This window comes from Epinephelus lanceolatus, chromosome 2 (assembly GCF_041903045.1).
Source record: "Epinephelus lanceolatus isolate andai-2023 chromosome 2, ASM4190304v1, whole genome shotgun sequence".
NCBI lineage: Eukaryota > Metazoa > Chordata > Actinopteri > Perciformes > Serranidae > Epinephelus > Epinephelus lanceolatus.
Window position 1 is genome coordinate 24,789,654 of NC_135735.1, and position 22,523 is coordinate 24,812,176.

Here is a 22,523-nt window from a genome sequence, read left to right on the forward strand (position 1 = left end):
TACTTTGCAGATAAATTTATTCAAGTAAACAGAGCTGTACTCAAAGAAAGTACACAACAACAACAGCAACAAGTGACAAAAATATACGAGCACAGGTAAACCAGAGTTCATAAGGAATGTTGTGAGCACACTACAATGCTAAACACTTCTTTAGACATGTTTTTTTTTCTTTACAAGGCAATATGAATACACTCAAAAACATGCTCTCTGTCTCACGCTCTCTCACACACACAGACGAAACATTAAAGGCATCAGAATTGAGATATATATTTCTAAAGTGTCTACAATGTGTGTTCCTAACTTCCATTCTAGAGATAAACTTCTAAAGTGACTTATTTCATCACCTTTGTACACCCGATACATTTTTTATTTTGTTAAAATGGCAGATTATGTAAGACTTTTTTTATTGTTTTTATAGCAGAGAAAATACATTTGGATGTATGCTCTGGTTCCATTTTAATAATTCAAGTAAAGTAATAAATAATTCAGATGGCTAGCCGATATAAAAACACTGACAAAGCAAGGCCAGAGAAATAGTGGAAACAATTGTTTTTACTTGATAAATTTAGGATAAAACAGATCTCTCATTTAGATACGTGAGCGTGAACATTTGTTCCTTGTCAGCCATTTTTCTCTTACATTTCATTAACAACTCTCAGATGTGGAAAGCCGAGGGCATCACACTTAAATTAAGTAATAAACAGTGTTGCTCAGACCTTAATCACTCTGCCTTTATACACCAGCTCATTGTAAAAATAATATATGTTGGAGTCTTATGGCACTTTTGTTGTGAGGCACCGGCAAGTAAACAACTTTGGTCAGACAAGCAAAGCAGAGACTCCACAAAGCTCAGACTGCAGTCCGACCACTTCATGATCCTCCCTGCAAACTCAGAATTTACTGATTTATCTCATCTTCTGTTGTATTTACATATATTCTTATTAAATGTTTGTGACCTTTTATAAATGTAACACTTTGTGGTGTTGTACATACTGTATTTCAGTAAAAGTTCTGAATATACTGTGTTCTGGGAAAATATATCCTTAATCTTATCTCAATCTCTGATCAGACGAGGACTCGTTTTATAAGCATAGTTTTTGTATCCCAGTTAAAAATACCTTTCTTTGTCAGTTCCTTCAATGCGAACTTCACACGAGGAAAGCATTTCAAGTATCAAATGCTCGTTTGTAGCACAAAGGCACTGGTGATCCCGTAATATTACAAGGTTGGCACCTAAGAATAAAATATCATGCAAATATCTACACACAGACTTTTACACCTCTCGTGGGTTACACGTTACTATAGTAACATGAGAAAGTAATTCATTCTCTTGGTCAGAAGCATCGAAACATTGAGCTCTTTTTCTCAAACTTCCGTCAATATCTTTCATTTCACAGCTGTCATCACTGAGGAGGGGTGAGAATTAGATACACTACTTTGTAAAATATTAAGCTTGTTTCCGTATATGACACTTAGGTGCTTTAGATAACCTGTATATCAGGGTACTGATCTTAGAGTGATAACAGCAATTCAGTGGGTTTAAAGGCATACTATGCAGGATTTTTCGCTTACTGTTTGTTAACACAACATTTAAACTCGGCCCCTCCTCCTCGGCTCAACGAGACTAAGAGAGTAGCTGTGATCAAGCAAGCTATAGAGTGACTAAGAGCCCCGTCCAAAGCCTCTGTTTCCACTGTGAAAAGTTGTGGATGGTACCAATGGAAAGGATGTTTTGCTGCCTCTGACAGCAGCTGGAGAAAAAAATTACTTAATTCACTGGACTGACTGCTGGCAACTTTAAAGGTGGAACGTTAACTTGTAATGTTACTCAATGTATGAGTTGACAATGTGAGTCCATCAAAACACCTTAAATTTCACTGTGACAGCTCTGACCATTACTTTAGTTTTTATATGACATAAACTTTTAGCAATGAGTGGATCTTAAATCATTTATCTTTATTAATTTTGACTGGGTTATGTGAGTAGGATATATCCTAATCCTCACACAGAAAAAAAAAGCGACGCAGAGCTTTGTTCCTGTGAGCTCTGGCAACATTAAACCCCCGAGCTTGCCTTAAAAGGACTAAATGCAAACACCCACTGTTTTTAAATACCCCATGGAGAAAGACTCACTACAACCTGTTTTTATTTTGTTCTGAAAATGTTGGCGTGAAGCCTCGTTCTGTGGACAATAAATGAGGTGTAAACTGATAAGGGAGGAAATACAGTGAGTGCTGGAGGGAGCAGTGAGTGACAACAACCCCAGCCACACTTAAGAGAACTGTTTGTGGTGGAAACGTTAGGGTCTAGGTACCATGTCTGAAGAGTTACTATTGGTTCCAAAGGTACCATACTGAAAGTGTTTGGCGTAGACGGGGCTAAAGAGAGGGAGCAGTGTTAGCCAGAACACAATAATGAATCAGATAAATAATAATTTTCTGATTGTATCACTGCAGTTACATTCTAAAGCACAAACACACTCACACCTGATGCAGCTAATGCTTCATCCTGTCAGTTTGGCTTCTCTGCTCTGCTCAATCTTGCCTTTAATCCAATAGACACACAGACCTGCAGGTTGCACCCACAGAGCAGAGGAGAGAGACGGAGATAGTGGATGTTTTTATAGAGTCGTGACCTCATGCTGCTATTGGCCGGGGGCTACACACCACTGCCCAAAGGTTGACACCCAGAAACGACCTGAACAGACCCAGATAAAATGAAAATAAGAAAATCCAGGCAGAAGGCAGGTTGTGTGCAGATACAGACACTGCTGCACACTGCTAGTGGGTCATAAGCGATAATTAGAGGGATTACTGTTGTGTGAGTCTATATATTGTATTTTAGGAAATCCTGCATAGTATATCTTTAATTGCTTGAGTCAGATGCAACTAATTGTGAAATATACACAAATCTATTGACATTACTGGCGAGCATAACATGATTTCATAATACCATAAAGAATATAACACTATTCTGAGAGTGGCACTTGTACCTGTTGCCTGGGTGACATGTTGTAAGTCTTCATTTACCCCAAAATTTAGCTTGACCAATCAATAGACAAACAATAGACAGGAGGCACAAACATATACTGTACATATATCCATTCATGCATACATGCATACAGCACATGCATACGTACATACATACACGCGCACATACTGCACAACACGTGTGTGTGAGTGTGTGTGTGTGTGTGTGTGTGTGTGTGTGTGTGTGTGTGTGTGTGTGTGGTTGTGTTCCTCTGTGGTGAATCTTTGCAGCCTCTGCAGTCTCTAGGCGTGTCGCGGTGGGGTCTGTTGGGTTTAATGGATGAAAGGCATTCGCTCCTTGCTGTCGTTGTCTCCCTCTGGCTCCTCTTCTTCATCTCCTGCTTCACTGGTCTCTGTGCTGTCACTGGCCATCTAGTGGTAAAATATTACTCAGCTGTCATTAACTGTTTACTGAGCTACACATACAGTGGGACAGAGGTGAACATACATTTGAGCTGACACCAAGCAGCACAGTAAACATGTTAATGCACCCTCTGCTAATGGGCTGCTGCATACAGGGACTATACTGTCAATACGGGCATGTCTACACATCTTATAGTGCTTCTAGGTTTGATGTTGCCATCGCCATGGAAACAACTGCAATGAAACAGGAGGGAATCCTACTCACTGCCTCCTTATGACCCAGACAGGACCTGTAAATCTGCTGTAGGCATCAGAAATGTCAACAACTACCACACAGCGAGTCAGCCAGAGAATTAGCTGTGTGGTTAATTAAAGGAAAACCTCACTAATCAAATGAACATTTGTAATTTAATTAGTCCTGCAGTGTTGCCTTGAATTTGTGGAGATAACTTTTGTAGTGAAAATTTGTTTTGGAAACACTGTAACAAGATAATGCTTGAGATGGGCTATCTGATCTCCATGTTTAAAGAAATACTTTATCCACAAATTGACCATTTGTAAATCAACTGGTCATGCCATGTTCCCTTTAATTGGTAGAGAAAACCTTGTTTTTCTCACATGCCTTCACAAAAACAGAAAACCACGTTTGACGGCAAAACTATGTCAAAACATCCCTTTTCAAACTCTCACACAACTCTTACAGTATAATCCAAGTCTCATTTATCTAGTCGTATGTTCAGTACTTCGTAAACAAATGCGTTTTTGCGGAAAAAAAACCCTTAGTATTTGACTCTAGCTTCAAAGAGAGCATAGTTTTTTGTTTTTTTTTCGGTGGAGGCATGCAAGAAAAACAAAGTTTTCTTCACAAATTCAAGGTAGTATTTCCTTAGGCAGAGAGATCAGATACCCCTATCTTGAGCATCATCTTCTTGTATTTACAGTGTTTTCAATATGCATCTTCACTACAGATGTTCTTAAAAATGAGCTCTACATTGGCTACTAAACAAGATCAGACCAATTTACTGTCATGTACTTCCTCTTTTCTCTTCCTCCTCTCTTCCTCATGTACCCTCGACCATCAATGTCACATAATACTTTCATTTTATCTGTGTTATTTTTGTCATTGATATTTATCTAATTTGGCATCTGGATGATCAAATCAAACTCATCAAAACAAATCATCTCTCTTATCATCTTATTTTACTTTTGTCTAGTAATTATACTAGACGATACAGCGAGCTAAATCACACTTGTATAATGTCTTCAGTAGTGCTGTCAAATATAAAAGTTTATTGATACATATCAGTTCTGAATATCTGAAATGTTTTCCATCCTCATTTTCTGCAGTATTGATGCACTTGTACCAGCTGCGCTTTCTCACTCTGACTTAATGTTTGCTACAGTCATTCTGCTGTTTTGTGCTACTTACCAATGAAAGAAAGGTCATTGTCATGTTGTAGCCTTATTATATTTATCTTTTTATAAAAACTTGAAATTTTATGCTATCTTTGTCAATTTCTCCTGGTGGTACTAAAATGTTATCACAATTAATATTTCTCAAGTGTCTGTTGTGTCTCTGTTCATTTATAAATGGTATTCTACATTTTGTTTTATCTCATTAGATGGCATACATGTTAAATTAGCCTCATTACTCTGACATCAACTCATCAGCCACTCTAACTTAAAAAGATGTAAAGTCTCTGTGAAAAATTGTAAATCTCTCTCTGTAACATTGCACTGAAGGTCAACAGCTATTTAACAGCCCTGTGTACTGATGTACGCTTTCATTCCCACAATCAACTGGGAAAAAACATATTAAAAATATGGTTGATACCAGAGGGGTGGGAGACTTCTCGACATCCAGAATGAGCTTTCCAATGTTGCCTCTGTCATGGATTCTCTGCATGGCCTCTTTTACCTGAGAATAAAACACAGCAATTAACTTACTTTTAATAAACTGAACTGTTAACAAACAACCACAACAACATATAATATTGAAAATGAAATCTCATAAAGTAATGACTGTTATTTTTAACACCTAAAAACAGTATGACTATTTTATTGGATCAGAGTTTAAAAAAAGTTCTTGTTATAAAACAGTACTAGGTCGGTTCTACATCTAAGTCGGATCATTTTATAGAAAACACAAAGTGCCTTGTGAACCAAAGTTACACATTTAATGATGTGAGCTGTAACACTTTCATAATAAATGTGTTAAGAAACACGGGGACCAAACAACTTTTTACTTCTGCTCATTATTTTGGTGAATAACTTCTAAAAGTTCTCCAACAGGAAGCCTGCTGTAACATCTGAAACAACATCTCAAAGCACCAGCTAAGAAAAAAACTTCTTACGTCAACTGGATCCACACAAAGACACTTTGCAACCCTTTCCCAGTCATTCCAGACACAGGCCCATTTCCTCAGATCAGCCATAATCTAAACTCACTCTTTAATGTTGATTAATGATGCTGACTCACCCTGCTGGGCTACGTTTGACATCACACTGAACACTTCACTGCCTGTAGAATTGATCCAAGAAGGTTTATATTAAGCTCACAGATACACTGCTTCACTTCACCTGTGATTGCAGGGAAAATGTAAGCTGTATTCTGTATCGGAGTTTTGATTAACCAGCTTTAGACCACTGTCTTAAATGGGATATAACATAAATAAATGATGTAGAGATCAACAATCTCTTTTACATGGGAGATCTGGCCAAGACACAGCATACAAAAAGTTACAGCCAAAGAACAACACAATAAACAACGTAAATATATATACAGTAACATCCTAGAAATATTAGAGCACATACACATGATGACAAGAACCAACCGATTCATTCATCCTTATACTTGTGGGAGCTTTAAGTACAGCAAAGAGACCAATTCACATAGTTTCAACTCGTCCTAAAGGTTATTCAAAGAGAGAGAAGCAGAGGACATAAAAGCTTTTTTTTCCCTAGTCCATGCACTCGCAGCAGACAACAAAACTACGTCTTGAGATCTCAGACTATAGCTACAGTCAGATCTCTGTTTAATCAAAGTACACACGTCATGTACAAAGGGAATAAATTAACGAATGCCAGTGACTGAGCCTATGAAGGTCAAAGACGGCCAACCAGCCCTGGAATAAAGCGTACAGTGATGAGTGAAGGCTTTACAATTTGATTAATGATAGGTGATTTTAAAAGATTTTTAAAGTGAGTCACATCAGGCTTGAGCAGTATCAAGGTATTATGGTATACTGGAGTATTAACAAATCCCAAATGTATGATTTATAATATGGTTAAAACTACAGACATTGCTCTTTCTATTTGACTTATATGGAGATGCTGTATTGATGTGATGTACTGCAGTTCACAGCATGCACCACCAGAGGTTAGTCTCTATTGGTGGAACAGCAGGTGAACTGAGAGAGATGGCGACTGTGAGTGGTGGCGATAACGTTACATGACTATTGTACCTCTGCCCCTGTTTAGATATATTGCCACATATGACTTTATCGTGAGATGACTTCTTCCAGCTACAAAAGCAGTTCATTAGCCACATGATTTTACTCAACACATCATCTTCGTTCAGCCCACTGATGTGTCGGTATCCGCTGAAAAAAAAGTGTCACCAGGTCCTCCAGCAAGAAAGGCGCTATTTCCCATCTATTCATTATTATGGACAATAAGTATTTAAACCCAGTAATACCTGTCTAAGTAGGCTAACTGCCTCATAGAAACACAGCATTGTAGGCTAGACAATGACTTTAATGCTACAATGACTTACAGAAATACTATGATATACTGTATACCCCTTTGAAATGTCAGGAAGGTATGAACAAATAAGTACTACCCAGGCCTTAGTCACAGCCTGCAAAAACAAACTGTTTAATATTCACTGTCTTGAAAAAGCTCACACCAACTTAAAAAAGTCCTCAGCTCTGAAAATTCATAATAACCTCATGGAGATGTTTACTCTAATTTAATTTATGTGAGTAACTATAAAATAACTTGAACTGTAATAAGGATTATTTATTGAACACTTAAATGTAAGACACTAGACACGATGGGCCTCATTCACTGAATCATTATAAACTGACAGGCACCTGTCGTATTGCCACGCCCTCATTTCTCTATATAAGGAAATATGTTTACCTAGAAGTGTTTGGTGGAGAAAGTGATGCTGTTGTCAGGCCAGCCCAGGTGTTGTTGTTTCACACTGTGATTGCTATAGGATAATTTATGGCTGTCATGTGGGTAAAATCTCAGGGAACCACCGTGGTGCTAGGATTACAAGTTCAAGTATTCTGTGCATTTAAAGTGCTTCAAAATGAGTAATGAATAAAGCACCACCCAAATGTTTCTTTGATGAAAGGTCTAGAACTTCTTGCAAATTATTTGTCACGTTGTGTATTACATTGTGGCTGAATATTTTAATTTTAACAATAACTGATGAAGATACAAGGGCGTCAATTTCATGTTTAGTTAATAGGATACATGATTAGGCCAATGCATAAGTAAATTAACGTTTTAAATATTGTTGTCTATTGAAGCTTTTTTTAATTTATACGCACAGTTTAAGCAGAGATTTGTGTGTACGTGTTGTTTGTGGATGAGGCCCATTGTTTTAACACAGACTCCTCTTTTTCAAACTGATTTAGCATCAACACTTTTCATGTCTGTGAAGGCACAAACCTCAATGAAACATTACATCGTAAATCAGATATGATGTTTCAGAAATAAAGAAATGATCAGCTGTGGAGCATTACAGATGGAACCATGACTGACTCATGAAGTGTGTTATACTGATAAGGACAGTAGTACTTAACACCTAGATACACTGCAAACATTTTACCAGGAGAAAGAGTGCAGGCAGGGCTTTTAATCAGTCTGCACTCAATATAAAGGCCGGGCTTCTGCCAACAGAGTCTGTGGAGACATCTGTCCACAGTGTTTTATTAGCTGACATTTTGTTTTTTGACAGTCCCAGCTGCTACTGCTAGACAAACATTACTGAGTAACACAATAATGTCAGAATCTTTTAAGGCTGTGCGACCTGACCACTGAACCGTCAGCTTAAAGAGACAGTTTACCCCCAAATCAGAAATACATATCTTTCCTCTCACCTGTAGTCCTGTTTATCAATCTAGATTGTTTGTCAAGTGTTGAAAAACTCAAAGAGCAATGTTCTTTCCAGAAACCATGACCCTATTACTAAAGATAATCTACAGACCTTGTTAACTGTATCGCCATGCAGAAGGAGGCATGCATGTACTCATAGAAAAGTCATCAGCTGATACACAATCAACCAAAAGCACAGCGACACACCTTCTACATAAGCCTATCATCTCACTGCACCTCATTTTAAATATTGTTTTCTGCCCGCAGTCCTATGCTGCTGCTGTGTGTAACCCTTCACCTCCCCATCACCACCTAGTCTTCGGATGCAGCCTCTATTCACCTTAGCAGTCATCAACCAAAGTCATCAGCCACCACCACCTCCACCAGTGTCTAGACTCCATGGGGGTATTTATCTTGCTGCTGCTCAGATGTCCCACGATCACAAATAATCTCCCTCTGGTGTCTGGGTGCCAAAGACTTTTGTTAAATCTTACCAGCACACTGTACAATTATATTTCACATTAAACTTCATCTCTTTTTCATCCTCCTGTCTCTCCTGATTGAAATGTTTTTTTTTGGCGCCTTGAGCACCACAAGCTGAGTGCCATCTAATTCCATTATATCTGAAAGAAGACAGATGTCTCTATGGCCGATATCTCCAACACTTGGCAACTCACACCAAAACAATCTAGACTGATAAATAGCACCACAGGTAAGAGGAAAAACTGTCCGTTGACTGTAGTCTGATTGCTACAAGGATGGTGGTAGGGAAATGGCAGAAGCAGGCTAAGTGCAATAATTGATTATCTTTTTCGAATGCAACACACCACAGCTTTACAGCTTCTATCTCTGTATAGAGCATCCCAACACCCCAGTGACCATCATGGTTGAGTCCAAGTGGAGTCTACATGACTTGCATGAAAACACTGAACTTACGAAAAGAATTTACTGTGACATTTTCTCTTCTACATCTAACAACACACCTAGTATGTCAAAACTTGTAAACACTGAAACATCAATGCCGCTCATTAAGGCTGGTCTAACTAAGAGGAAAAAATTTCACTCATTACAAAAGGTTTCTCAGGAAGCCATATCTTTCTTTCTCATTACAGTCCACACAAAGACACGGCTGAATGTGGCTCTTTGTTTGGACACTATTGTGTCAAAAGCATTCATTTGCTAAAAAAAACACACCAGAAAACATGCCAAGAGCAAAAATAGGTCAGAAACGTGTCCAGCACTTTGCTGCTAGGTAGCAGGAGGGGATAATATCCACTTGAATTGTACAAGTAGGTGTTTTGGGACTTTCTTAATACTTATAAATGATCTCTGCAAGATACTGAATGTTGGCTCACTTCAATTAATAGTACCCTAAAAAGCATTTATACGGTACTCCCATGTGAAAGCGACAGAATTATTTTTTTCTTATTAAACTGCTGGTGGTCCCGTGATTCTCTTTTAGTCACACACATTCCAGGAAAAAAGGTTGCTATGGTCAACATGTAAACTAACGCCCTCTGAATTCTCCTATGAACAAATGAGGCAGGCTGTGCCCCTGACACGCCATCCCACGCCATCCTCCCCTCTAATGAGATTCTTTATGGGCAATGGTTCCACTGAATGGCCTGACAAAGCTGCCAAAGTTTAATGACGACCAGCGCCGGGGGAGTTTCCCATGAGAAATGAAAATCTGGAGATTATTTCATTAACCCGTTCTCTCTCTGACTGTGGATACAAATTTCATAATGACTTGTTATCAGCCTCTTGTGATGGATTAACTTCACTGCCTCACCTTTTATCTGAGTTCTTGATGCATTTTTGGGCGTGTAACAAAGACAGAAGATGTTTTGGATGCACTCAACGGCAGTAGCTTAAAGCCACCCTCCAAACACATTTTAAAGGACTAGTGTGTAAGATTTAGGGGGACTTAGTGCTATCTAGTGGTGAGGATTGCAGACTGCAACCAGCTGAAACTTCTCTTGGTTAAAAGTGCTTCAGTGTCAATTATTTTGGAGGTTTTTTTTACTGTAAACCAAATTATTTGCAGGGGTCTCTTCCTCTCCAAAAAAACAAACGATAAAAGGAAAAAAAACAGGTTACAGGCAGTGAAAAACACTGCACAAAGCAGTTTGTAAGGGTTTTTATGACAGGCTCTATGCGCTGGGGATGCTAACTATAGCGGCTGGTGCAATAGCACGAATGGCCCTATCTAGAGCCAGCGTTTGGTTCATCCGTTCTAGGTTACTGTAGAAACATGGTGTTGCAACATGGCAATCCCTATAGATTAGGACCCCCTCCCCATGTAGATATAAACGACTCATTCTAAGGCAAAAGTTGAAAATATGACTCTTATTTTCACTTGATTATACATCCAAGAAAAAAAAATATATTCAATTTCTGCCAAAATATCCCCCTAAATCATACACACTGGTCCTTTAAAGTGCTGATACTAATTCCTATATATTTTTTAACATGGTTATGGTTAATGCAGGAATTAGCTTTCGCTTTCCCTAGCGCTGCTTGTGCTACGCTGACCGGTGAAAGAACAGGGTGCATGAAGATGGCTAGCGTTAGTGTTAGGACCACGAATCAAACGCTTGTTTGCACTTTAAAGGCACTGGTGATCCCGTAACTTTACAAAGTTGGCATAAAAATTAAGCAAATGTCTACACACCAACTTTTCTACCTCTTGTGGCTTACACATTACTACTGTAACATAAGACAGTAATTAATTCTCTAGAACGAAGCAAACGCACATTGCACGACTACTTGTTGAGCTTGATGTAAAAACTGGCTACTGCAATTAGGTGTGTGCAGGTGTTCTGTACTGACATTCCCCAAAAATGGAACAACCAGGGTTAAAGGGAGACTTAAAGAGTTTGTAGGAATTGAAAGTGAAATGACTGACGTATGGCCTGTCGGGCTTTGAGTTGGTGTGAAATAATTGTGGAACAGGAAGATGCAACCTACCCACCATCTGTGGAAGAATGTCCAGAATGAACAGCTGACAATGTCCCGCAGAAAGCAGCAGTGACAAACAACAGATTATATGCCGTCCAAGATCTCTTAAATCTTAAACCCAGCATGTCTGTTTATGTAACCACTGTGATCAGATCATTTCTAGTTTGCTCACCATTGACTTTGTTCACTATCTTACACACTCTGAACAGTGTCTTACCTCCTCCAGCGCCCACAGGGAGTCCACTACCGGCTTGATCTTCTTTTGTTCATAGAGACACAAGAGTTTGTCCATCACTGATTTCACAAGACTACATTTCCCATGTTTGAAGAGGAGGTTGAGGAGGGAGAATCCTGCTATGACTTTGTTCTCCTCGTATAGTTTAATTGGATTCACCTTCTCCACCTGCCACCACTGGAGAAAAAACAAAATACAGAGAGACACATGTCTCATTTGCCATGAAATGATGAAATGTTCATTGGGTAGTACTGTTTTTTTCAAATGATGATGATAAACTGCATCTCTGACTCACAGATTTTGCAAAGCTGAAGAAACTCTTTGTTTCCCCAGTTACCATGTTTGACGCGCCTGAAAAAACAAAAATAAAAGGATTGTTGTATGCTGTGCAAAAGGCTGGGCAGAAGTCACTGGTCAATAACAGGAAGCCACAAAGCATGAAGAGGGAGAAACAGTTGGCACCTTTAGACCCTTAGATCTGTGCAAGCATGCTGCCGCACATATTTAGTACAGCTAAAACTAATTAATCTCCTTCTAATGCTGCTACTTCATTCATGACGCTTCACACAAACTAGAGTGATTAACACAGAATAGATAAGTATGGAAGCTGTGAAGGACAATACGTTTCATTTGCAGGCAATGGTGCATGTTTTATTCAAGTGAGCCTCCCTATCTCACACTCAGTCCGACTGCCAACACATTAGGGCTGTCAACGAATATTCTAAATTCGAATTTAAATTCGAATTTGAAAAAAAAATGGACCTTCGAATGTGAAAATTGATATTTGATTGTGGAGAAAAAAAAAAACACCACCGCAGCTGTCCTCTTTGCGAGTGGGAGGTGGGAGCGGCCACGGAGCTGGCGGCGCAGCCGGTGTGGATGACACAATCGGTTAACATGGGCGCCGAAAGGAAAGTGGCTTCGCTTCTCTGCGCTTCGAGGCTATTCGCAGCACTTCCGCGGGCGGTGTGGCCTGACGGGTCAGAGGGGGGGGGGGGGCAAGCGAGAGGTCTGCGGTCGTTTATAACGTAATGTTATAGATAATTGTTTTATGAGTTTTAATGTGTAGTTATGTAAATGTTTTCAAAGACGTTTATGTTGAAATAAAAATACCTACAAGTAGTTATGTTTCCTTGTATTAATACATATAGAAGTATATTTCCTTGTATTAGTTTGCTCTCTTGTGGACATAATGCGAAAAAAAAAATTCGAATGGTTCGAACCTATGAGTTATTTTTAGAACGAATATTCGAACGTCATTTTTGAGCAATTTTGACAGCCCTACAACACATTCAATGAATGCATGACTCGTCTTTAAAGGAACAGTTCAACATTATAGACTGTTTTTTACTGGAGCTGCATTGCTAGGCAACAACTTGGATCCATGTTTACTTCCTGTCAGCTGTTGTCATTGACATACACTGCAAAACATTCACACAGGAAATACCAAAGGACCCATTAAGAATGTTTATATTGTCTAGTTTGAAACAGTTGTTGGGAGGTGCTCATATCTGCTTTCTTGCCACGACTTAGATGAGGGAATTGATACCACCCTCATGTCTGTCTGTTTAAAATGAAGCTACAGTACAGCTAGGGGATGGTTGGCTTAGCTTAGCATTTCAATTGGGAGAAAATGTATTTAGAGTGACCGATACTTTATTACATAGTGCAGGATAAAGATGAATAGTGGAAATAGAGCTGGGCAATATGGTCTTTAAATAATATTGCAATATTTTTAGGCGTGTATCGCGATACATAATATATATCTCAATATTTTGAAATCTCTTCTAAACTACTGCAGACTACTAAAATACTAAACCACTAAATAAACTTCTGTTACATTCAAGTTAAATAAAGTACTGTTATAATAAAGTAAAATAAAGTATTGCTATGATGAAATACATCCAAGTGGAACAACCGGTGCTTTTATTTTAAAGCACCTGGCTGGAAGTATTGATGTTTTTGCTACAGTTAGCTGTTAGCAGAAAGTTAAACTGTTAGAGCGTCACAATTTAAACATCAGGATTTATTCAGTGCAGGAAACAAACTAACAGCTCTCCAGTTCATATATTAATAGTATCTGCAGGTATGACTGAATGGTTGTAGCCTAGAACACCACAGATACTTTTGTATCTAAACAGCTATGCATGCCTCGCCTGCTCACACACTATCACCCAAGAGAGAGACGTCTGGATAGGCTGGGGAGTGTGTGTAACGTATCATGTTTGTGAATCTCTTTTACTTCTTGTGTCAGTGAGAGGGTGAGAGCCATAGCAGAAAGCGAGAGAACTGAAATATATCAAGTATAACTGATATATCGCCCAACCCTAAGTGGAAAGCTCTTTGGCGATTAGAACTCATTCTGATGTGTATGGGGTAGAGATGTCATGGTTAATATTCCCCCAGTGGAGTCTATACACTGGTGGCGGAGGTGAAGAGAGTTGGCAGAGGATGAGGATGATTGGATGTGGAGCAGGACTGGGTACATTATGAATGAAGACTGAAGGTGAACGGAGTGGAGGACAGTCGTATCTGTTCGTCTTGAAGTAACAACTGACAGCAACAGAGAGGAGAAGGGTTTTAAAATTTGACAGCAGCATAAGACTGGCTTTGAGTGACATCAGCTGATATAGTGGGGGTCGGAGAGTGAGGCAGAGAGATTTGTGAATTCAATTAGACAATACAGCGAGTCTTCCTGACTGAACTTTCACTAAGCCAAATGAAGATTGGACACAGGGGAATACAGCTACCCTAGCTCTGACAAAGAAGGCAACAAAACACCTCCAAACTCACAAATTAACACGTTATATCTTATCTTGGAGCAGTGACTTTATAAGGTCGTGTTGTAACCAGGCTGGCTGTGTTCCCATTTTCAGTCTTCATGCTAAGCTGCGCTGACTGTCTCTTAGCTCAAACTTCATATTTAATGAACAGATGTGAGAGTGGTATCAATCATCCCATATAGCCCTCAGCAAGAAAGCATAGAGGTGTTTTCCCAAAATGTCCTACTATTCCTTTAATTGCTAATATAAACTTTATGCAAACAAATTTCTGACTGCACACAAATACAAAATGTTTAGTTACTGACACTTTGAAGGTATTAAATGGAGATAAGTATTGTTCCTACCATAAAGAATGTAGGTTCCCAAAGGCCTCAGCAGAGTCAGGCCTTTCCCTGTGTTCTCCCCACATAGGCAGTCCAACACAATGTCTACTCCCTCTGGAGAAATCCTAAAACATCAATAACAAAGGAAAGGTGACAGCCATGTACTAATGTACTAGAACATTATAGTTAACATGAACGCTTATTTTTTCAACTAACTGTTTGGTCCATCACCTGTCGAAAAATTGCAAAATATGCCCACCACAGTTTCCCCGAGCCCAAGCTGATGTCTTAGTTAATTGGTTGATTAAATGATTGGAAAACTGACAAAAAACAGTTGGCAGCTGACAGTTTGAATCATTTTTAAGCTAAAAAACAAACACTGGCTCCAGAATCTCACATGTGAGAATATTTTTGGGTGCTTGACTGTTGGTTAGACAAAACAAGTAATTTGAGACACCACACTGAGCTTTAGAAAATTGGGATTGTTTTTTTGTATATTCTTTGACAGTCCAAATGATTAAAATAATCAGCAGATTAAAGTTTGGGTAGGTGGTTTATTTTTGGTGTTACTGGGCAGAAATCCCATGATGAACTTTGAGCATATTGAAATTCAATTGGACCAAGTGAACACTAGACTTCTGAACCTCTTGGCTCTGTTTTCAGGCTTTAGAAAATCTAAGCTGTGAGAGTCTGACAATAAAAGAATAAAAAAAAAAACATGTCAAACTCAGCAACGTGTTTTAGAGATAGAGAGAAAATGTTAACAGGATCGACAGGAGGGCAATTCAGGCACTCTGAAAAATAAAGAAAATGCGAGATGAAATATTAAAAAGCCTTTATTGTTGTGGCTATATCATTAAAAGAGCCAACATGTTTGGACCACTGCACTCCACCACTCCACCACCTTGTCTTCGTAAACGTACAAAAACATTTTAAAAGCTCTGACAAAGACCTGCACTGGTCTAAACATGTTGGCTCTTTTAACGATTTAACCATTACATTAAAGGCTTTTTCATATTTCCTTTCTTGTTTTATACATTTTTCGGAGTGCCTGGATTGCCTTCCTGTCGATCCTGTTGTTTCCCGTTCTCCATGAGCACCCCACGCAAGGTTTTGATGTACGTTTGTATATACAGAGCAACCAGCTGTCTCTCTCTTTTTCTAAGAAAAAGTTAATAGTTTAGCCGTCTGCTAACCAGAACCAAAGGCTCAAAGCCATGTTTATGTGGCTAACATTACCTAGAGCCTGGAATCACAGCGTGTCCTCCACCTCACTCCACGCCACTACGGACTAGCTCAGCAGGAGGAGGGCTGGCACCAGCCCGAGAAACGGACCCTCAGTCAGCGGCTAAAGCAGCACAAATCCAACCAGCACAAACCCCAGCTCCAGGAGACCAGACAACCCTGACCCCCCGTTGGATCACCAAATTTCCTTTGCTGCTGTTATACATCCTGTGGGTTTGCATTGACTGAATTCCATCCACAAAAGCCGCAGACTAAAGGTCCGTCTCACGAGTTGCTGCCAGCAGAGGGATGGTGGTGTGGCTAATGTTTGCTGGCTAATTCATGTCTCATTCGTGGTCTAGTAGAGAGAGGGCAGGGCATGGCAGGGGCTGCAGGAATGCACTGTGTGCAACTCTGTAATGAATTAAGATTAAATGAATCAATGTATGGGAAACACTGGCTCACTGGCAGTATGAAGCATGTGCATACACCCGTGGTCGTCTGGTGGAAGGGGCTTTGGACAGAGAGGGAAAAGAGAAGAGCTACAGGAGGAGGGTGTACTTTTAAATTCTGCCATTTTCTTTTATTAATCTTATCAAGATTTCTGCCCCAGCTTTAATCAATAATGAAAATTAGTTGCAGCCCTGCTATAGATGCAGATTGATCTTTTCTATCGACTAATCAGTAAAGCAACTCACCGTTAATAACCGATAAAGTACAATTAGAAGAGAGCTAAGCTTCATACATTTACAGTGACGTGGCTGTGTTACCTAGTTTATGACTGTGAGCACTGAATGTAAAAGTGCAAACCATATTCTATAGGTCCATACATATATTCAGCCTGTGAGTCATACTCTGGAGCTGCTTGAGATTTCATCCAATCATGGATTCATAAGTTATGAGCCTTGATTCTCTGGAGTATTACTCTGAGGAAAAAGTTGCAGTATACAACCCACGTTTTTGCTTTTGCCTCTGCCTACAGTTTTCTTATAAAGCACTTGGTGTTTTGCAATGCCCACATCACTCCTCACCAGCAACATGCTTTCTAACATGTTACAGAAAGATTTAATGATCGCACACGGAATCAGTCAGACAAGAAAGTCTGCCATAATGAGACTCATTAAAGATGTGTATGTGGAAGAATGAAAGGCATGTTGTTATCAAGGCAGCTACTTTCTGCCTTGTGGCCCTGGACACCTGCTTGGATAAACTGCTTGGTGGTCTTGTGATTCCCAGGGTTTTTTTGCCTTTTGTAAAAAGACTAATTTAATTGTACTTTGCTCTTGATCCTGAGAGGAATGTGTGGGTCAGAGAGATGAAAGGCACATTAATCCAGTACCACTGTTGATATGTAGGCAGAGAACATGCAACAATCAGTGCTCATGACAAAAATATCTGAATCCAAATGTATTATAATCTGAAAAATATAGTCAAACAGTGTGTTTCATGTATGGTGCATGTGTCCCGATGAACTCAACAGGGTAATAACAAACTACTGCTATGGCCTTCTGAGGCAGAGGAGGCAGCATGGGGTCAAAGTACTCTAAATAATCACAAAATTTAGGAATTAAAACATCACAGCAGTAAGCCTGTGTTCATATTACATCAGACCTAAGGATGTGTTTTCTCTGAAGTGCAAACAGGTCGACGCTGTGCTGTGCTGTGAATGGAATGTGTAGGGCATCACTGCTCGGCCCTAATTGGCTCAGTTGTTCCACATTGCCAGTGCAGACCTCCGCCCTACACAATGCTGCTGCTCTCTCAGATGAGCCGTGAGTTGCCATGGGGACCACGGCCACACAAGACCAAATAAGGCAACAGGTAACATCTGCCTCCTCACACAGCCCTCTGCACTCACTGAGGTCCACGTTATCACATTAGTGCACACGTATAACATGCTACAGCGGACATGCCCGACAAAGCCTAGAAATTAATTTTTTAACATGAACAAATCAATGTTGGGAAAACACACCATGAGGAACTAAATACAGACTCAAATCAATCAAACTTCCTGTGCTTACTTTTTCACTTCTTGTATGTAATCGACGTTTCTGTCAAAGAGGTGAGTCACAGAGTCTCTGATGGCTGCATGTTTGAAACATGAGGCGACCCCGAACACGGTGACGTTAGGTACAGTGGAGCACAGCTGAGCCACAGCTTGACCCTGAAAACAACACACAGTAGCAACAACTAATCACTGCCTGAAAACATGGAGGTTTCACTCTAAAGATTTACAGTAATAGTGAGTTATAGTAATGTTGTTAAAGGGGAACTATGCCCATGTTATTCCTATGATCCAAGATAGGGCTGGGCTATATGAATGTGTCATGTCATTATCGAGATACGAGACTACTGTCTTAGATTTTGGATATTGTTGTATCATGATATGGCATAAATGGTGTTTTCCCCCTTATTTTAAAGGTTGCATTACAGTAAAGTGATGTAAATTTATCAACTTACCAGTCTTGCCATCACCCACTTAGTCATTATATCCACATTATTGATGATTATTGATCAAAAATCTCATTGTGTTAATATTGTATGGGCAAAAAAATAACAACAGTCATCCCTACATCTTTTTGGTATTTGGTCAGCAATACTGTTAAGTTCGATTTTGTCTCCCAGTCCTTGCATGAATTAAGTGCTTTTGAGGAGATTTAAAATATTGATATATATCGTGTATTGAGATGGAGCCTAAAAATATCGTGATATAATTTTTAGGACATATCGCCCAACCCTAGTCCAAGATAGTCCAAAATGATCAGTAACTCTCCCAAATCAAAAGACTAGAGGGCTAAAATTCAAATTTGTGATGTCATCAAGTATAAAGTCTGGAGCTGCTCTACAGACAATGAATTGGGAAAATGTCATAGATGACACAGAGAGCACAGAGGGGAATGTTCTGAGTATATGGGTACATTTTCTATTTTAGGACTGAGTAAACTGCAATAAAATAAAGCTCATTTGGGTATAAAAAAGAAAAGAAACATCCTGTGGATCCACAAATTCAGTCTCCCATTCATTGTCTATGGAGCAGCTCCAGACTTTATACCCATGACTTCACAAGTTTGAGACTTACTTGTCTGGTTTCTGGCTTTGAGGGAGAGTAGCTCATTTTCACAAATACTGAATGAACTTGCCTTGGCCATGGAAATAACAAATTGGAATTCTTAACTCGTTATTTGAAAAATTACAGGAATATTTCACCCACAAAACAACCATTTGTAAATCAGTTAGTGACGCTGCGTTGCCTTGAATTTGTTAAGAAACGTTGTGTTTCTTACATTCTTACATCCACGGAAACCGACAAACCACATTTTACTAAAGCAAAACTATCAGCATTCCTCCACAGAAAATGGGGAACATAATGATTTATTGATTGTGCACCATGTTAAATAACAGCAAACGTATATAAAAACATCCATTTACAAACTCTCACACAACTCGTGCAGTATAATCTAAGTCTCATTTATCCAGTCGTATGCTCAGTACTTCCCAAACACATACATTTTTGCTAAGATGTTACTATTAAAACTGATGTTACTATTGAACCTGAAGTGAAACTTATCTACGCTCTCTTTAAAGCCAGACTCCAATACGAAGGTTTTTAAATTAAAATGTAAATGTTTAAGAAGTACTGAGCAAATAGCTGGATAAATGAGACTTGGAATATACTGTACGAGTTGTGTGAGAGTTTGTCAATGCATGTTTTTATATACGTTTGCTGTTATTTAACATGGTGCACAATCAATAAATCATTATGTTCCCCATTTTCTGTGGAGGAATGCAAGAAAAACAAAGTTTTCTTTAGGATTTCAAGGAAATATGGCATTGCCAATTGATATACAAATGGTCAATTTATGGATGAAGTATTCCTTTATGCATTTCTTCCAGTCATTCCAAATTTTAATTTACTTAAAATTATGTTCAAGAAGTTAAAGTAATAATTTATAGTACATATTTTCATTTTGCATTGTGACATAAACAGCAGTTACTAAGTAATGACAGGGAGCAAACAACTTGTTTCATTTGCAGCTATAATAAGAGCTCGATGTACTTGTTGTGCAGCTGTGCAATAATCATAAAAGAAATGCACTTACTACACCACCTCCTGCTGAGTGAACCAACACTGACATCCCCTCTCTCAGATTGGCCACCTCAAAGAGCATCATATAGGCAGCCACAAAGTTCAGGGAGAACCCTGCAGCCTCAGCAAAAGTCATTTCCTCTGGCATCTTGTAGACATAATCCACTGGCGTGCAAACCACTTCTGCCCAGGCATTGTAATTGACAAAAGCCATAACTCTGTCGCCTATCTGGAAGAAACATGTTAGAGTAGCCGGATAACAAGCAGACACTAATGGGAAACAAGCATGTGGCACTAAAGAGGAAGTTGTTAGTTGATTGAGGATTAATTTAATGGGTTTCTCATTATTAGGCTTACATCACATTTTTATTTTTGTAGATTTGGTTGCTCAGAAACTGATCGAATTCATCCATACATCACAGAATTACACAGTTGCAATGACACTAACCTCAAATCCTGTTGTGTTTTCACCCACTGACTCTACTATTCCAGAGCATTCAAACCCAGGGACAAGAGGAGGTTTGGGAGGATTATCAATGGTCCCCTGACGTACCATCAGGTCCAGGAAATTCAAGCCACTGTGACAAAGAATAAATATGACCTTACAGTTTCTTGACATTAAATCAGTCTGATTGAATATCTGAGCAGAGATCATGCATCTGAACTGCCTCTACCCACTGACACATATTAAATTAAATACTTATGAGCTGTTCAGAAATGTTAGGGGTTGCCTTGTACTATTTATGTCTTTATAGTCAGCAGTGAGTCACAGGCTATTCCCCTGTGGATACAAGGACAGATTCAACAGGCATTCTCTATTATAAACACTATTTCCCTAACTATGATTTTGTCAACACTGTAATCTTCTGCAGCTGGGAGCTCATTTGCATTGTAAGTGCTGCTATTATCAAACAGAAACTGTGATTTTAAATGACTAAATCTGCCTGGAAATGTTGGCTTGGCTGGCAACAGTTTGAACTCCATACAGTCAGCCAACCTCCTGCACTAGAAAAGACCTGTGGCTTCATGACTGCGAAATTTTCCAACAACATTCAGCCTTCATACTTGTCAGATATACAGTAAAGCGTGGGCATGCAACAGGGGTGGACAGAGCACATCACAGTCCACAAGTACACATAAAATGCATCCCTCATGTGTTCATATTTACCATGCTTTGACGCGGATCTTCACTTCACCATCCTGAGGCTCGGGCATTGCTTTCTTGCTCACCCTGAGTTTGTTGAGACCTCCAAAACCTGCCAGTATCACCGCTCGCATTTCTTTGGCATCGCCGGACGACTCCACGTTTTCAGTTTCTTTGCCCACATTTTTGTCTATCATGAACTCGGTCTCCTCTGTCATATCTGCTCCTTCTTTAGCCATGTCGGAGACCCGCTGCTCTGCCGCTTGCTCCTCCTCGGGGTTCAGAGTGATGTGGTGTGCAGCCTGGGCACTGACAGGCGCTGTGTGGATGCTTATTCACGGCGGAGCCTGAAATCTCACCGTCTGCACTTTTACCCAGTCATGCGGCATTTAAGCCCTGCATTATCATCCCTACACCTTTGAATCACATAACGTTAGATACTGTTTAATTCAACTTTTCCCATCTCTAGAATCTGGATTATAATTCCTCCCTGTGTGCTGTTTTTTCTTGCAATGCGCTAAAGTATGAAGTGCACCATCTGCTGGTGAACAGTGTACAAAACTTTGTCTGTATTAGCTGCTGTAGTCTGATAGCAACTCATCCGTGACTCACAACACACACACAGCCACGATGCTACCGAGATCCTGCAACAAGTGTGGTGCCTTCAGGTGGGCCTGGGAAATGTTAGTTCAGCCGTCACCTTCAAGTTTCTGTTATGTCTCCTCAAAGGAAGGTAAGCTAGCTTGTTAATGATGTGTTTACTGAGTGTGTGTGTGTGTGTGTGTGTGGGGGGGGGGGGGGGGGGGGGGAGTGGTGCTGAATAAATAGCTAAATACTTTAAAACAACAACCTTACTGTCTTCACATGTCAAAATTCCTGAAATTTTTCAAAATTCACACGACGCCATCAACCGTTAGTCCAAGCTAACATTAGCCGGCAAAGAAAACAAGCTAACGTTAGCGCTGATATATTATCACTTTATAACGTTTAAGGGACAGTCCTGCCCCAAATCAAAAATATATATTTTTCTCTTACCTTTAGTGTTATTTATCAGCCTACATTGTTTTGGTGTGAGTTGCCAAGTGTTGAAGATATCAGCCATAGACATGTCTGCCTCCTCTCTAATATAATTGAAATAGATGGCACTCAGTTTGTGGTGCTTCAAGTGCTGAAAAGTTTCCAGAAATCATGACCCAGTTACTGAAAATAATTCACAGACCTTGTTGTGAGCAGTTTCATGTAGGAACTTTTTTTTTCGTACTTAA

General features: G+C 39.5%; 2 protein-coding genes across 2 annotated transcripts in view; both read right to left on the reverse strand.

Moving 5' to 3' along the window:
* On the reverse strand, window positions 1–22,011 carry vat1l (vesicle amine transport 1-like). Its single transcript, XM_033644859.2, has 9 exons — window positions 21,283–22,011; window positions 20,563–20,692; window positions 20,128–20,343; window positions 18,049–18,191; window positions 14,825–14,928; window positions 11,993–12,048; window positions 11,680–11,874; window positions 5,227–5,310; window positions 1–3,401 (listed from the first exon to the last, which is right to left on the reverse strand). Exons 1-9 carry the CDS (start codon window positions 21,495–21,497, stop codon window positions 3,303–3,305), a joined length of 1,242 nt encoding a protein of 413 aa, XP_033500750.1. The 5' UTR covers window positions 21,498–22,011; the 3' UTR covers window positions 1–3,302.
* clec3a (C-type lectin domain family 3, member A) overlaps window positions 1–22,523 on the reverse strand; it is a 29,991-nt gene that overhangs the window by 5,361 nt on the left and 2,107 nt on the right. The window lies entirely within an intron of this gene.